Consider the following 17,833-nt stretch of genomic DNA (forward strand, 5'->3'; position numbering starts at 1 on the left):
GGGGGCTTGTGAGAGTCGGCGATGCAGACGTCAATGTCGTTGAAATTACTTTTAGAAGTCACTCCTGTTGACGTCATGGGTAGTTAAAAAACAAAAATAATAATTTTTTTCAACGCAAAGTAAGACTCACTATAGGATGTATCCAAAGCTTGTTTTTTAAGTCTTCGTCGTTTAACTTTTCGTGTTCATATTTTATTGTTCTGCCATTATCTTCCCATTCGTGTATATTACTAATGTGGTTAAGAACTGAGGTGAATTTTTCAACAAGTAATGATCCGTCACCATTACAAGTTTGAGAGGACCACCATAAATGGTTATTTATGCTCGTTTTCCATAAATATGCATCTGGATATTTTTTGTCAAGTCCTTTCAATCTTTTCGACAAACTCTTAGACAAATGCCATACATCAAATTCATGTTCAATTTGAGGATATTTTGTACGTAAAAAATATCGAATACCTCTATGTCGATCCGTTAGAAATAGTTCAATATTACAATTTTCTTCTTCAATTAATTTATCGATTAATGATTCGCAAGCTTTCTTTCCAAATCTCCAGAACCCATACCTTTTTGGACTGAATTAAAATCAATAATTTTACTGCTGTGCAAGTCTATTACTAAGTAAGTGCAATATTAATATATAACATGACCGGCTGGTGAAATATTTGTAAATTACTAATAAACGAAAATATGTATAAATAATGGATAAATTAAATGTTTTCCATCCTTAATAGTTTAATATTTATTATTTCAATAGGATGTTGGTATCAAATTGTAGGAAAATATCTATGCTTTTATAATATGAAATCCATTTTTCATTTCAAGTATTTTAAGTTAATTTATAAATAAATAACTAACGACGCGTCGAGGATTTGCGTGTATTGAAATAGGCGGGCCGCCGACCGATGGAACCAGTGACGTCACGCGTCATTTTAAAACGGCGATAACGATCGAACAGAGTGACGGATAATATTTTTAACGGTAGACAATTTTTAATTAAACCAAATACTAACGATTTAGCTTTTATCTATTTTTTCCTTGGATAGTCCTTTAAGAGGAATACCACCATACGATAAGAAAAAAATAAATTTCAAACCACGTTTGTACAAAAAGAGTAGGTTGTGCAGGTAGGGACTTAAGAAAATAACAATATTGCAAAAGAGGTTCTGTTATTATACACATAAGTATAATAGATATTTTCATAGAGTAGTACTACTAAGTAGTAATTTGAATCAATATTTCCATTTTACAAAAATAAACATATTATGACAGGCAGAGGTACCGAATTAAGGAAATAATAAATTCACAATCGGGTACTTTAATTAATACATTTTTAATATGACAGTGGTTACAATACATTTATAAATTGTAATTCTTAATTATAAGTATTTATAACATCACAAATAGCCAATAGGTAGGCCGTAGGCAGCATGTCTTTATCTACTCCACAAATCAATATTCCCAAAAAGATGTAGATAGTTATCAATAATTGTTGTATGAAAGATAGATTTATGTTAATCAAAATCCATCTAAGTTATTCACAGATATTTTCATGGCACTGCAACTTGCAAGCGTTAGCGTAATAGCGTATGACTACTAGATGAGGGAATTGTGTTCATAATTTCGTATAGCAATAATTATGAACCCTAACGAAATTATGAACACACAATGCCCTCATCGAGTAGTCAGCGCTCCCGGTGGAAATCACAACTAGTGTACAATTTCAATAAATTTATAATCACGAGTGTTTACACATCTATATACACAGATATATAGAATAATATTATTCTATATATCTGTGTCTATATATTATATCCACCTTGGTTTTCCTTATATTTACTATTTAGCTTAGATAGTACCACGATTACTGTGCTATCTTAAATCGTGATATTAGCCGTCAGGACTCAGGAGCACGATTAAATATCTTAATTCGTGGTCAGAAGGGAGCCCGGTACGTGCACCGGTGCACCACGGACAAGATATTATATGATAACTGGAATACTCACCAGCCATAATACCAATATAAACATAACCGAGATAGCTTGTTGGATAAAGACAGTAGATAAGAATGGTGCTGCTATCTTTTTTTATCACACATACAGTATGTGACATACTTATATGAATTATGCTTGTAAACCAATACATTTAAAATGTTTAGATAATAATATGCAATATAAAGTAAATTTTTAAATAGTTTTTAAAAAATGTTTAGTATTGTTGGTGAAGACTATAAAGTATTATCGAGTATGAAGTAAACATAAAAAAAGATTATTCATAATAAAAATTTTTAATGTAATAACTAATGAGTAATGAGAATTAAAAATAAATATGTATCTGGTATATCAATGCAATGTGCTTAATTTTTTTGTGATAGGTAATAGTTATATTGCAAACTGATATAAATCAAATATAACGTTCTCTATATAAAAAACAATTGTATACATTTGGGAGACTACTAGCACACTAATCAATGATTAAATGATTCTCAAAAATAAATAAAAGTTTGTATAATTTAAAACAAGTAAAATTACCATTTTAAAGAATTTGACCAAATTTCAATTTGGTAGGAAATTTGATATATTTTTAATTATTGAATAATAAAATATAAAAACATATTTTGTTTTGTATACAAATATAAATATGCTCTGTAAAGATTAATTCTTAAATTATTTAAAATATAAATACATTCTAAGTAAAAATAAATTCAATTCAATATAAAGACAAACTAATAATTTTTAACGAGTAATAAAAACATATTTTTTTTATATAAACCATTATTAAACAACCTTAACTGATGACTGGCATACCAAATATGATTTTATGTCGTCATTTTGTAATATAATTGATCAAATAATGAATATTGGAATAGTATATTATTAGAGGTTATAAGTGGATTTAATTTCATTCATTAAATTATCAACTAATGTTTGTGATGTACATTTGGCCTCAACAGAAACATTGTTTAAATTTGATTTTACCAACAGACATAGTTGTTCACTAGATGCGGTGGAGCCATAAAGTGAAGCAGTCTCGCCAACACGTTCCACTAACACTAGGTGAAGTTTAGTGGAAAACCAATTAATGACTTGGTTAAAATTAGTTCCCGACAAAATCACTGACGATTTGAAGACTAGTTGACCATTGCATAGTAGTTCAACTAATGGTACAGATGGTGCAGCTTTAAGAAACATATCAGAAACAGCTACAGCCAATCGCCAGTCTAATTTGTCTTGGTGAAAATTATCTTCTTGAAACATCTAATAACACACACATATATATTACTTTAACAGTTGTAAATTTATATTTTAATACTTGTTAACTAAGTTAGTCGTAAAATGAAAAATGAGCCCAGGCCCCATGTAACCATTGGTACTCAACATTGTATTATCACGCTATCGATCATATTAAAGGACACAAAAAATTAGTAATGACCAGCTGGTCGCTACGAGTTCAATACATTACATTAACATAAGTCCTTTCAACTCCTTAAAGTATTATTATTTTGAGCAGGAAAGAACCGAGAACGTTACAGTTATAACTAAGAATCCAAATTTCACCATTAATAGAGGAGAATTTTAACTGTGTAGTAGTATTTTTGTTTTTGTTAAAACCAATATATCAAAAGTTATTTAAGTTTGGAAAACGTAAGAATATCAGGTTTTTAAAAGTATTATAACTTTCTTATTAATGACATCAAACAAATAAAAGAGTTACGATACAGAAAATATTGTCTTCTATAATGTCTAAACTTTTTGTGCCTCTACTAGGACTGTATACTGAGTGGTTCTATCCCGCACAAAACAGTATTTGCTGTTGTTCAATTGTAAGACAAAGACAACACATACGGGTGTAGTATCCTCTTAAAGGGCGCGGTGCAATTTACTGAAATTGTTTAAAATTTAAAATTCTATTATTTATTTTAGTTATCACCTCAATTATAGAAATTGTCCACTAATCTATTACCTGGGGAGGGGAGGAGGTACGGTGTAATATATTTAAAAATATGTTTACTTGACAGAAAAACTCTCAGCTTACATAGAATTGTTATGTTTTAAAAGAAGAAAACTTTCTACAGCTTTTTCTTAAACTCTGATTTGTATTTTTAAGTTTTCATTTTTAAAGACATATTATAAAGTTCAAGATTAAAATATTGAAAAAGCAAGTTCAATGTCATCTGTAGAATTAAAATAATATAATAATAAAATTTTATTAATAATTATTATATTAATTTTTTTAATAATAATCTCTGTTAATTAAAAAAATAATAATCGAATTTGGTTGTATCTACAGGACAGGATGTTTATTCTCATAGACTATATATTTCTTACAAGTTCACTACCATGGGTAAATTAAAATAAAATTAAAAATAATATAAGAATAAAAAGTACTGATAGTTGATACTAATAGTATCCGATGGCCAAAATTTAAACCAACAATAAAAATCAATACCTCAAAAATCACTTAAAATAAAATAAAGAATCATAACATTTGGTAAAATAAACCAGTCTATAAATTCCAAATTAAATACATATTGACCATGTCTAAGCAGAAACACACCCATGTCACATTATTATACAAGATATGTGGCCGTAAACATGTTAATTTCTATTCAACAATACTGTATAATTTTTAACATACAACTCTACAGTATAAAAGAATCTTTTTTTCCAACTATGCTGATGACAAAGTAATGGAATCTATACTTGGTGATCTATTAACTTCTGTAAATCTATCTGATTTAATAGCAATATTTAATATTCAACATTTAAAGAACAAATTCATCACTCACGAGAAAGTTGGGTAATTTGTACTCTAATGTAGTTCATTTCAAGTGATCTCTTTCTCAAGTAAACCGAGAACTATATTCAATTAGTCAAAGTCAAAATTAATTAATTAGAAATATAGCTAAGAATTAACTTAACATACTTTTCATATTCAAAGATCATAAAAACCAAAAACCATTTCATTATGTTTTTACTTAAAATATCTTTAATCCATAAACTATAAAAGTAATAAAAAAACTAGTTACATACTTGTGCCATATATGTCAGTGTCCCTCGAAGAGTATTTGGAATAGCTACGTTTTCTACTTGAAGAGACAAGTCAAATTCAGTTAATGAACCACACTGTATGCTATTACTGAGTTTATACCAAGATAAAGGTTCATTTTTCTAAATTATAAAATAAATTTACAATAGTTATTAATTATTATTCAGATTAAAGGGATATATTTACTTCATCTAAAAATTGGATGGCAGTGGAATTAGTCACATCAATTTCAATGTTTTTAATCAAACAATTATCACCGACATTTGTAAGACGGAAGAATACAGTTGCTGAGTTACTTAATTCATTTTTTGGATCAATTTTGTACTCCTAAAGAATTCAAAGTTAAAAAATTAAAATTAATCCATGATAATATTAACACCAACTACTTTTTACAAAGCTTATTGTAATAAAACTGTCAAATTTAATTTATTTTTGATGTTAATAAATACTCACCAAAAGTATATATTTGTCCATTGCTAATTTACTGAACGATAAATCTTCGGCTTGAACAATTTCTTTGGACGGTGTGCAAATCCCCAATGCTTCTTCATAACCTTGTTTAATTTCAATCAACTGTTGATCACTTTTATCTAATTTTTTCAACTTTTTAGATTTTTCGCTCTTCTTTTTCTTTTCTTTTTCCTTCTTCTTTTTTTTATGTTTCTTTTCTTCAATTGGTGGTGGACGTTTAATTTCAGGAACATCTAAGTCAATATCTAGTGCAGTATGTGGATCATTGATGTCTTTTTGCACATCAATGGCACCATCAGAATCTTCTGCACCATCTGGCATTTCTCCTATATCACGATTAACTATCATTTCAATTGCAAGTTCTTCATCTTCTTCTTCAAAATGGTTAAATTCTTTTTTCTTTTTTTTAGATTTTTTTTTATCTTTTTTTTCCTTTTTTGCTTTAATGTATTTGTCAGACGATGTAAAACCAGATACGTTTAATGAGGTAGGTAAATCTATGGACGTGATAGGAATGTCACAGGTTTGGTCATTACTTGAGTTTAATTTCAAATAATTGGGATTATTTTCTTGTTCTTGAAGTCGAGCTTTTCTGTTCTAAAATGTTATTTAATATTTTTTAATTACAGAAATATTATAAATTTTAAAAGAATTACCTTTTCTACTTGATCTACTGTACTTGCAATGTTTTCTTCTTCTTCTTTCTTATCAAAACCACCCAAATTAAAAAAATTAGAATGGTCATCAGACTGATTGTCATCATCACTTTCGGAAGAACTCTGCAATGGCTCATTGATCCATTGATCCAAATCCAACCTACAGTTTTAAATATTCGTTTAGCTAATGGTTAATTATAATGTATTATAAAATAATTAAATAAAAACACACCCTTCTGGTACTTGCACTTTGCGCTGGGCTTTAGGTGCAACTGGGTTCAATTCTCCATTAAATAAATATGCTACTTGTGTGCATATATCATCAGTATCCCCATTTTCTAATTCTCTATGAATGTAACTAATTAACTGTAAGGCTGCACTTGCACGTTCTTGAACTTCTAGATCTCCACTAGATACATATTGTGCCAATTTATCTGATACTCGTTTGCACACCTAAACCAAAAGATTTGTTAATTTTTTATTTGATTTTTTTATTAAACAAGAATTATACCTTAATTGATTGTTGAATGTCTCCTTTAGACAATATTACAGATAATACTTTCATTATGTTTTGCACATAGGCAGCCTGAATATGACCGGGTAGTGAATGTACTTTGCCAGTTAACATGGAGAAAAGAGTTTCTTCAGGTTTTTCTAGTTCACTGCAACAACAATAACTTATAAAATCTAAACGGGTTTAGAAAGAAAACTAATTACTTGGCATATTCTCCGCATATCCAAGCTGCAGCATAAAGTACATTAGCCATATTCGAACCACCAGAGGGTTGCATAAACATATGAGCATTGTTAAGAAGTAGAGACATTTGTCCAACAGCAAATGGCCTTATAGCTTTAACTCTGACAGCAACATCCAACATTTGATGGGCTAATAAGGGACCATGTTTCATTCCTTCTACTCGAGCTAATTCTACTAAGACACTGACATACCTGGAATTAGGAAATTAATTTAGCTTTTATTGCTTGAATAACACAATGATAAATGTCAGACCATTCAAAACTTGTAATAAAATGATAGTTATCTTGTGAACATATGTCAATTATTTTGACAAGCAACTCATCTCGATAAACTGTGCCTTCTGCTTTATCCATATGAACCATAAGTTTTTTCACGATTTCCATCAAATTTTTTTTTGAGACCTGAAATTAAATAATAATAATTTAAAAGTTTACAAAAATAATTTTTATAAATTCACCATTCCATAAAGAAGATCTAATGCTCTAAGTCTGATTGATTCATCTTTGTCATCCAAGCAGATCATAATCAAATCTTTATGAGCTTGAACTGACTTAGGGTGTGTTTTTAATATTTTAGACATAGCTAGTAAACCCAAGTACTTCACTAAAACATATATTTAGTATAAAGTAAGACAAAATTAAATTAAACTATGGTATACTTACAGTTCTGGTCGGAATCCTCAATTAATATTCTTAATTTTTGGACACATAACTGAAACAAAATTTAGAATATGTATATTAGTTATTTTATTTTCATATTTTATTATAATATATTCGTAGACACTTTAAGTTGGATATTTATATCATAACAATCTTTCTCCATGAATAAAAAAAATTTCATTTCCTACATTTCATTTTTTCTTCTTAAAACAAATTACATAATGAATAAAATAAATAGTTAAGTAATAAAATATAATCAATATGATGAAAATTATTTGAATATTCTGTATATCACTTTAAAATACTATTTAGTATATTACAATATTTACAGAAAGAGTGAACATTTTTAAATATTTAACTTACTTTAAATATCTAAAATGTGAAAAATATATATGATTAATAATCCTCTTAAATTTAGAATAAATAATTTTTAAATGTTGATGTTTGTTATATAAGGTTTTTTAACAAGCATGTCCACCTTTCTTTTAATCTTAACAATGTATCTATCCAAATTCTGATTAATAAGTATATTTAATGACCGTATTATTACCTAATACCTTTTTATGATATATAATCCTGAAATGATCCAAACCTTTTTTTTTCAAATGAGGACTTTATATAGTACATTTTCAAAAGCAGATTAATATTTTGAAAAAGTTTATGAAATTATGTATATAAATAATTAAAATTGAATTTAATAGTTTCTGAGTTATTAAACTTTATGTACTAAGGACACACCTCAATAATGGTTTTACATATTCCATAAAATAGATTGAGTATTCAGTCCAATAAATTCTTATGATAGTGAAACAATTTTACAAAATTTAGAATGTTCATGATTAATAATTCAATATAAAAATGATTAAAATTAGACCCTTACTTCTAAACCTATTAGCATGGACTAATTTTTTTAGTATCTATTAAGTTTAATAACTAAGAAAATTGCCATTCAAATATTTATTTTTATTTATGTATACATCAACACTTAATAAAAATACTCTATTCAACTTTTAACAGTTAAAACAGGTGGTTCCCATTTGAAAAAAGAAGTTGATATCACTACAAGGCACACATTAAATGGCATAAGAAATCTAAGTATTTGAAAAAATTGTTTTTTAGTATAATTAATAATTCTAAACTCTGAATAAATAAATAAAATAAATGCACTATTACAGGAAAACAGAAACTAGGTGAATCATCTGATCTGATATAAATATAATTATACAATACAATAACTATTTATTGATAAGCTTAAATATATTAAAGAATTAAATTACAATATAATATTTAAAAATGTATTACTTGAATGGAAGCACTATGATTTGGCATACCGGACGAAATTGAGATGAGTACTATAAAAATTAACATAGTAATAAAAATTAAATGGCATACAAAAATATTTAATTATTTAAATTAAGAAAAATTAGAATTAAATAAATTTAACATAATATGAAAAAAGTTACTATAACAGAGTATTATAGTGAATACTCACTAGTCACTAATATGAATATTTTGTAGTTTTAAATAATTAATTTTAATTAACATAATGTTTATCATGTAAAAAAGGTAAATTTAATATAAGGGTACTTACCAGCAATCACAGTATTAATGCATTCATATAATAAAGACATGGCAGAAGTACTGTAAAGAAACAAACCAAAATTTATTATTTTTATACTTAACATCAGGTCAATATATTAACAGCATTATTTTAGGGAATATAAATTTTACAATTTTAAAACTATTAACTAATATAATATTTAATAAGACTTATTTGGATTTATATCTAAACATTATAATATAAAAAAACAATAAATGAAATAAGTATACTTCTATAATAATTGTTTTCAAGCAAGATTAAATTTTAGCATTGGAAATTGGCAACTGGTAAATAGGTATCCTAAAAACATATATCGGAAATATGGAAGGAAACTTCAATAATAATAATTACATAGGTATTTATAATTTAAGACTTACTGGTTATTTATTAATGGTAGGGCAATTAAAAAATATAGTTATGTCCATAATTATTCTAGAATGCAATCAATACTGGATACTTATCTAAATTTAAAAAGCATATTTATATTTTTACAACCCTCAAACATACCATCTCCAAAAGTGAGAAATATCCCTCAATTTATTTTGTCCATTAACAGAACTTTTTGATAAAACTGAATTGCTTTTAGTAAATATATTATCAGACCTAATCCTACAAAAAATAACCCTTAATATATATATTTCACGTTCATTTGCTTAAAATATTTTTGGAAAAATAATATAAGTTATTTAATTTAAGAATCAATAAGAAAGGTTAAACATACTTAAACAACAGTAAATAATAGTTAATTGATTTTAATATATACTGACGGGCCATCATATTGTTAATATTGGAAGCTACTAATCAAGGCTGGGCATTAACGAGGAAATAAGTTAAAGATAGGTTAAAATGTTAAGTTACTTTTAATTAAGTTAATTGACGAGTTACATTTGTTCCCATGTTATTCAGTAACTTACTAGTTAGTGAAGTTAATTTTTTTCCCAAACCATAGACTAATTATATAAAAAAAACTAAAATATTAAATATATTAATTATCACATAATAATTTATAATGATAGTTATTATATTGCATATTCGTAGAAAATATTATGTAACTATATTATAGACGGAAATGTTATAGGGGTAACTGCATCATTAATAAAAGAAAAATATAACAATTTACTCAGTATTCTATCCACATTTGTTATGTCAGTAGACTCATTAGTCATTACATATCTAAACACCAATAATATTATTAGTTATTATTATACTTTTATTCATTCATAGAATTACAGCAATAACTTGGCTCGTCTATGTAAATAATTTAAACCCGTAATAGTATAGTATTTAGAATGGATAGAGATCATGGACTGAAACTTGAAAGTATTGTGTTTTAAAATGTTTGGTAAATTATCATGGTTTTATAATGATACTTAAAGTTGAAAAGCTTAGTTTTTGGTTGCATTATTTTACTTTAGATACTCATATTATATACCAAATACACCTCACTAGGTACTTAATACTATTGGGGGGAAAGAAAGTAATCCAGAGGGAAAGTAATGCTAACAGCAGTTCTCTCTCCGGTTCTCGTTCCCACAAAAAAAAAAGTTCTTACTACTAAAATGGTAAAATACAATAACGGTTTGATTAAATATCGCATTCCTACTGTTAATTGAATAATATTTGATATTATATATTGTGTAATCAATTAATTATATTCGAATTAATAATAATGAATTTGATTATTATAATATTTAGTATAGTTGTAAACAAATACATACAAATAATTTAATTATTTTACTGGATTTAATCATTGATTAAAGTATAATATATAAATGTAAGTACCTACAGTAACTAATTTTCTTAGAAACATTTATTTAAAAATTGTAAGAATTGAATTTATAATATTATTTGTTAGCTTTAAAAAAGGTAGGTAGGTATAATATTATTTATTTTATTTTCTAATTAACTTGTAACTTTTACAAGTTAAAAAAAATAAAGGTAACTTTTAACTTTAAACTTAAGTTACATTATTCTACAATGATTTAACTTAAGGAGTTAAAAAAAATAGTGAACTTGCCCAACCTTGCTACTAACTGCTGTCGGCCACTAGGGTTTTGCTGTACCCGTTAACCTTACAATACAAACGGATACAACGAACCTAGCGGCTGACAGCAATTAGTAACTTCCTAGATTAACAATAGGATGGCTTATCTTTATATTTTAAAATCAATATTAATACCAACAAATAAATTAGCTGAAATATATTTACCTGTGGATTAAATTAGTTAGCGGCTCTATAAGTTTTTTTCCAAGTCTTGGTTCAAGTGGGGTCAACGCACCAAACTAAGAAAAATAATTAATGATGATAATCAAAAATCATATATTAAAATATTTGAAATTTGTAATATTACCAATTTAATTATCTTAATCAACATCCAATTATTGGTAGACGATGTCATTAATTTAAAAAATACAGGAGCTAAACTCAAGTAATTTTTTGGATTTTTTCTGGCTAATTCACAGACTACATTAACAGCAGCTGATTGAACGCCACAATCCATGTCTTCTAGTTTATCCTTTAAACGTGGAAATGCTGGTCTTAATGCTTCCGGAAATCGAAGAAATACTTTATACATCATCAGCACAGCCTTTTTTCTTAAATATGGTTTTGTTGATGACAACTTTAAAAAAAAAAGAATATTTTTACTTTCCACTAAAAATATTTATTAAAATATAACTCACCAATGTCATTATATCATTAGCCAAGTCTCTTGCTAAATCTGGACTAATAAAACAAGCAAGTGCAGAAAGAGCAACACCAGCATCATATTGATTTTGGCTATTCAGATCCTTACGTATCATATTGGTTGTCAACATCAATAACTAAAATAATATATAAACATGTAATTGTTAATAGTTAATAATTATAAATAATTTTGACATACATCTGTATCTGTGTGGAAGCTCTGAGATGAAGCTAAGTATCCAATCCTTTTGTACGTAAATTTTGAAGAGCTCATAACTTCAATAATGTTAAATCCTGCCCAACTAATATCGTAGCCCAACATTTGTAACTGAAATAAAGTAATAAAAATATTAATTTGATCTTATTTTATTTGAACTAAATTATTACATATGTGAGTTTGGCCACAGCTGTTGCTTTAACTGCTATATTCTCTTGCCTTAATTCCTGTTTAATTTCTTCCATACATTGTGCAATGTATTTAGCCTGCCACAAAAAATTAATAAATTAACAGATTAGTTAACCAAAATTTTAAAGTTAACAGATTATTTTTTAAATTTAGTTTACATACCTCATTTTCTTTGCTATTGCGGATACCACGTACAAGATCGGTCAAATTCTTGTCAAACATCCGTTCAATGTTGCCTCTAACTTTTTTTAAAGCCATTATTATAAAAAAATAAATAATAAGAACACTCTATACAAGTAATGTGTCTTAATAAGAAAAATAGAACATCTATTGTTATAATTTGCTTATAATTTATTTGCAGCTATTGCCGAGTGCAAAAACCGATGACAATATGTTACAGTAACGAACTAACATCGTAATTGTTCGCAACTTCGTAAGACATTAACGAACCCGCAAGATTCGGAACCTACCCATCACGATTCAAGTTGCATAATTGTTATTTATTATTATTATCTAGCGTTTAATGCCCCGAGTGGGCACCTTTAGATACGTGGATTGACCGGAATACAACAGTAATCACTAATCAGTAATATACTCTTGTAAAATTGTAAATACTAATGCGGTGGGGTTATCACCATGTCAAGAGATAATGATATTATTATGATGGATGGAAAAAATTGTGCCACGCCGTCTCGGTTGTGTTAACCTACAGCTGGGGTTTAAGCATATCCACCCCTAATTCGTAGCTGTGGCATACAATTAATTTTGTGTTGAGTGTTGGAAGATGAGTATTTTGATTTTTGAAGTGAGAAAATATCGATGCGTCGTGATACGTTCATAGATAATGTAGGTATATACAGCTGATGTATATTATATAAATTGTTATCTATGGATACGTCACGGGGCATGTACAGTCACACGGGTGACGGGTCACGGACCACGAATAAGATATCTCGTAATCAACTATCAAGTTCCGAATCACATTATAATCTGTATATAATAATAGGTACTCCCAGATATTTATTTTAAACTTTAAATAATAATATAAATATTTATGGTAATGCTCTACAGTCTACACTCTAGTAATAGTAAGACACTAAGACGTTACTCTATGGTCCGTATCCGATAGGTGCCTATAAAGGGCCTTAATAATAATTTATTAATAGGCTCTCTAGGTACGTATGGTTAGGACGTTGGTAATTAGCAGTAGCGAAGCGTGAGGTTTTTGGTTGGGGAGGTACTGAAAAAAAATGGCACTAATTCGCCTAGGCTCTCCCCCCCTTTTTTATTTTATCTTTGAGGTAACAAATAAATATTCAAAAATTATAAACAAATGAAATATTATATTTAAAAAATTAAAAAACGTTAAAAACTAATTGTTATCATAGAACATAACATGATACTATGACGTAAGCTCAGAATATGTTCTAAGCTAGGTAGTCTTAATGCCGGCACTAAGTGTTGTGGGGCCCGGGGCTCACAGGTGTCTAATAAAAGTGTTTAGAATTTCAACTCCCACCCCCGAACCCCGCCAAGACAATTCAGAAAAATTGGAATTTTTAACATTCTTTTTTGGGCTTTTTCATCAATATATTTCAATGGTAGGTACTAGAATGTCAAAACATCATATAAAAACAGTCAACTATTGACATTATTTATAATTTATGAATAATATAATGTATGATTTATATGGTATGTTAAAATAATAATTTTTCGTCGTTATTTTGTTTTACACTTCTATTATTAATTATTAAATGATTTGCATATTTTATTTCTTCTCTCAGTTATGTCTTCCTAGAAATTTGCTAATAACGGTCTCAAATATATCGCACTGAAATATTTGGAATATGTAATTTACATGGTTCATTATTGAGATAATGTGGGCTAATTTTAAACTGATTTAGTCTAGCAAATTTTTTGATTATACTTCTTCCATTTTCTGGGGGTTTCTGCTCTTCTTTGTATCGTTCTAATGGATCACATCTTGAATGTGCCTCCAGATATATATTACGCAAAATGAAAATGATAGCCATGGATTTTTATATCACTAAATTCTTTTTTAAAAACTTTCATTGTGCCAATTCCTAAATCTTACAGTTACAATAGTATAAATGGTTTTAAGTTATCGTCCAATGTAAGGCAAAAGGAAAATATTTATAATAATGTTTAAGTAGGTATTGACCATTATTCATTAGTTGTACCTATACATGCAGTGTGCCAGTGCCGTAACTACATTAATTTGTGTGTAAATAAAATTATTATTAATAACCTCCCTCCTGGAAATAGAAACATTTTAGTAGGTAATAATGGTAATAATCAATATTAGTTCAAAATATAGTATTTATATAATACTAAATTATTTTTATTGAATGAACAGTAACAAATATTTTATTTTTGTTGAATGCAAAGAATTAACTAATTTTACACTTAATTTTTTTAAGTTTTAAAACATAAGTACTTATACCTAGTTACCGACTTTGGAATTTCAAGTTTTTACTCATACAAAATAAGGTTTACCAATTAAAACATATACCTAAGTATTTCCAAATAAATTAATAGAATTACTTTTAGCCTTTTTTAAATTAATTTTTAATATAAATAATTATCAAACAAAAAAATAAAAACGAACACACTACATAATATTATCAGTCAACTGTAGAAACTTGGAAAAAAATAGAACAGAAATAAATAATAAGTATAGGGTTCGGATTTATATTAAGTAAATACATATTTTCACTATGACATGATAAACTAATTTCGGCAAGTGATAAATCAGTTTCACAAGATTTTTGATTAAATGACCTATAGTACCTATAATACCTATTTGATTACACATATTTTATCATAAATACCAAAATACCTACATGTTTTTACATATTTCACAATAATTATTCGATTTTCCTCATATACTTAGACTATTTTACTGTCTTTACATGTTTTCTTCAGAGTGATTCCTATCAAAAGTAATACAATACTTAATGGTTTACGACTTGTGTAATATAATATCGTCGGGTCAGCGGTATCGATTGGACGTATTTTTGACGGGTGCCATGCTGACAAACAACCGTGGCAATCAACGTGCCAGATCTTTCAGTCGGTATAAAGAAATTGTACGTTAAAATCGGTGATTCTTTGAATTTGAAAATTTAAAAATGCATGCTGCTATAAATTGCAATCAAGATAATTAGATAAATAATCACATTTTTGCATTTCATTTTACTATAGTATTAATTATTATTCATTTTGCGTTTGGTGGCGTTAATCAATTGCAACCAAACTATTTTTAATTTCGGTTATAGCAGGCCACAAAAGAAGTATTGATATACGATAATGTGTACGAATTCAAAACAAAATCGATCAATCATTCAATCCGTATGACCGTATTAAAAAAATTATTGACATTTTCTTTCTTTTTAAATATTTTTCAATTTGTATTCATTATGTTGAATTGTTGAGGTCCGCGCCTGTGTGTTTGACACATGCAGCACACCCGGTTACTGTATACCTGCATGGCTACATGACATTCTTAAGCTAGTTTCGTCTCATGACGAAAGTACCACGACCAATTTTATTACGATTAATGTCATGCAAAAATTGACGTAAACTAAAAATCTGTGAATGTGAAATACGTCGAAGAGCATAGAACAAAAGACTGTTGCTCTGCTTACAAAATGACAGATGAAAGAGCACATCCAAAAAAGGTTTTCTCCATAAAACACATTCATAGGCGCCCGCACCCTGCGGTAGCTTATTTGTAAGTTCAATTACTAAGTTTTGTACATCAGTATCAATACGCAGCCTTTAATTGATGGTTGTTTATATGCTTAGAGCACTTTTTTTTAGCATTATTATCTATCAGTCTATCACCATGTTGCATTGTCCTGGTGGGTTTGACCTTGTGGCATAATTCTGTTTATCTGGACACCCGTTTTTTTTGAATCTTTGTACTATGAGGTTAAATAAGCTTGCTGAATACGAAGGGGAAGTCGGACATAGTTTTAAAGTTACAACTATTTGAAATCAGAGATCGGTAAGGTGGTTTTACATAACAATTCGAAAGATTTTTCAAAAGACAATTTCGATTTTAATTGTCCGTACTGAACTTGAATGTTCATCAGAGATTAATTATAGTACCTACTACCTAACATTATCTAGATTTTTCTGCGGTATAAATCATGATTTAAATATTATGGATTGTTGAGCTATTTATAGACTTATACTTTTTCCGATGTTAGGGCCGGGCCACACATAGTGGTCGAGCCGGGCAAACAATTCAAATTGTTTGATTTTAAATGCAACCGCCTGATACGCGTTCACACATTACGCTATTCAGCAGCGAAAGCTGCCGCGGTTGAAAAGTCGACCGCAACATGTCGTGGTTCAAACGCTGCGGCTCGACTTCTATGTGTGGCCCGGCCCTTTATGCTGGTAACATTTTTATTTTATATCCAAAACAAATCCTGTATATAAAATATATATGCAGCTATATTAATATTACATAAAGTGGACTGCTCACCATGTGAGTTCAGAGTTGCCGATTAGACACAGTTAACTACTCAGCACAATGTGTATATTGCTAATTTTAAGAGAATACATTAACCGTAATAAATACAAATAATTATCAAATAGAATAAAACATAGATGTAACTGTTATGTTAACCCTAACGTAGTTTAAATAGCTAGAATTAGAGAAATATTTACTTAGCAAAGTTGAATATAAGTAAAATCTTAGTATCGTCTATAAATTTTGCTATTAATATTTAAGGCTCTCTAGCTAGAATACGAGACAGCCCGATGAAAAATGTTGTCACAACGAAAACATAGGACTGCCTTCATAAAACATTTTACGGCGTTGAACCTAATACTACCACAGGTATTTATTAGTTTCTAATTAATTACATATTTGCATGTTTAAAAAATATATTATTAATCCATACCGAGGTTGTTAAATTGTCCAAATGAAATAGAAAATATTATAAATAGATGTCTGTATTATTTTGTAGTAGGTATCATTTTTGACGTCGACTTCACCCGAGAATTGCTTTATAGGCAGCCACAGAGATTTTGGGGATACCTATGTCTGCTTTGTCGCAAACTTTTTAACATTAATTGTCCCGTATAATTTATATCTAAAGTATCTATTGGTCCAGAAGCTTGAAATTTGAAAAATCGAATAAAAGATGTCAAGATTCCTCATAACAGCTTCAACAAATTATGTGACACTTTTTGAATGTTGAGGCATTATTTCAGTCTTAGTACAGCAGTTTAGTGTGTTATTTCTGCTCACACTGAGAGTTTTCAATTTATTTTATTATACTTATGTCATAAAGTTTTTAACATTTCATTTTCAATTTATCAATGAATGAAATCAGTGAAACACATTACTCTCCGATTGTAGATGGAACTTATTTTTAAATTAAAAAACATAATAGTAATGAAAATATTCAAGCACTGTGTAAATTATGTAATAGCAAAAATTCATTGGTATCTGGATCACTGAAATCTACTTATGATTTTAGAACATATATAAGTTACCCATGAACAATATT

At 28.1% G+C, this 17,833-nt stretch overlaps 1 protein-coding gene across 1 annotated transcript; it reads right to left on the reverse strand.

Moving 5' to 3' along the window:
• Positions 1 to 2,854: 2,854 nt before the first annotated feature.
• LOC111039350 (AP-3 complex subunit delta-1) lies at positions 2,855 to 12,876 on the reverse strand. Its single transcript, XM_022322835.1, has 19 exons — positions 12,447 to 12,876; positions 12,266 to 12,361; positions 12,078 to 12,206; positions 11,875 to 12,015; positions 11,544 to 11,813; positions 11,402 to 11,475; positions 9,184 to 9,233; positions 8,895 to 8,944; positions 7,596 to 7,644; positions 7,391 to 7,536; positions 7,186 to 7,334; positions 6,894 to 7,124; positions 6,688 to 6,838; positions 6,409 to 6,629; positions 6,177 to 6,336; positions 5,503 to 6,117; positions 5,236 to 5,376; positions 5,034 to 5,171; positions 2,855 to 3,257 (listed from the first exon to the last, which is right to left on the reverse strand). Exons 1-19 carry the CDS (start codon positions 12,540 to 12,542, stop codon positions 2,877 to 2,879), a joined length of 3,288 nt encoding a protein of 1,095 aa, XP_022178527.1. The 5' UTR covers positions 12,543 to 12,876; the 3' UTR covers positions 2,855 to 2,876.
• Between the last annotated feature and the right edge of the window lie 4,957 nt (positions 12,877 to 17,833).

Source organism: Myzus persicae, unplaced genomic scaffold (genome assembly GCF_001856785.1).
Source record: "Myzus persicae strain clone G006 unplaced genomic scaffold, MPER_G0061.0, whole genome shotgun sequence".
Taxonomy (NCBI): Eukaryota; Metazoa; Arthropoda; class Insecta; order Hemiptera; family Aphididae; genus Myzus; species Myzus persicae.

Coding starts and splice junctions, on each gene's coding strand:
- LOC111039350 (XM_022322835.1), bottom strand. CDS start 12,542: ATGGCTTTAAAAAAAGTTAGAGGCAACATTGAACGGATGTTTGACAAG. Junction 6,839..6,893: donor ATATGCGGAGAATATGCCAA/GTAATTAGTTTT, acceptor TTGTTGTTGCAG/TGAACTAGAAAAACCTGAAG. Junction 5,377..5,502: donor TGGACAAATATATACTTTTG/GTGAGTATTTAT, acceptor TGAATTCTTTAG/GAGTACAAAATTGATCCAAA.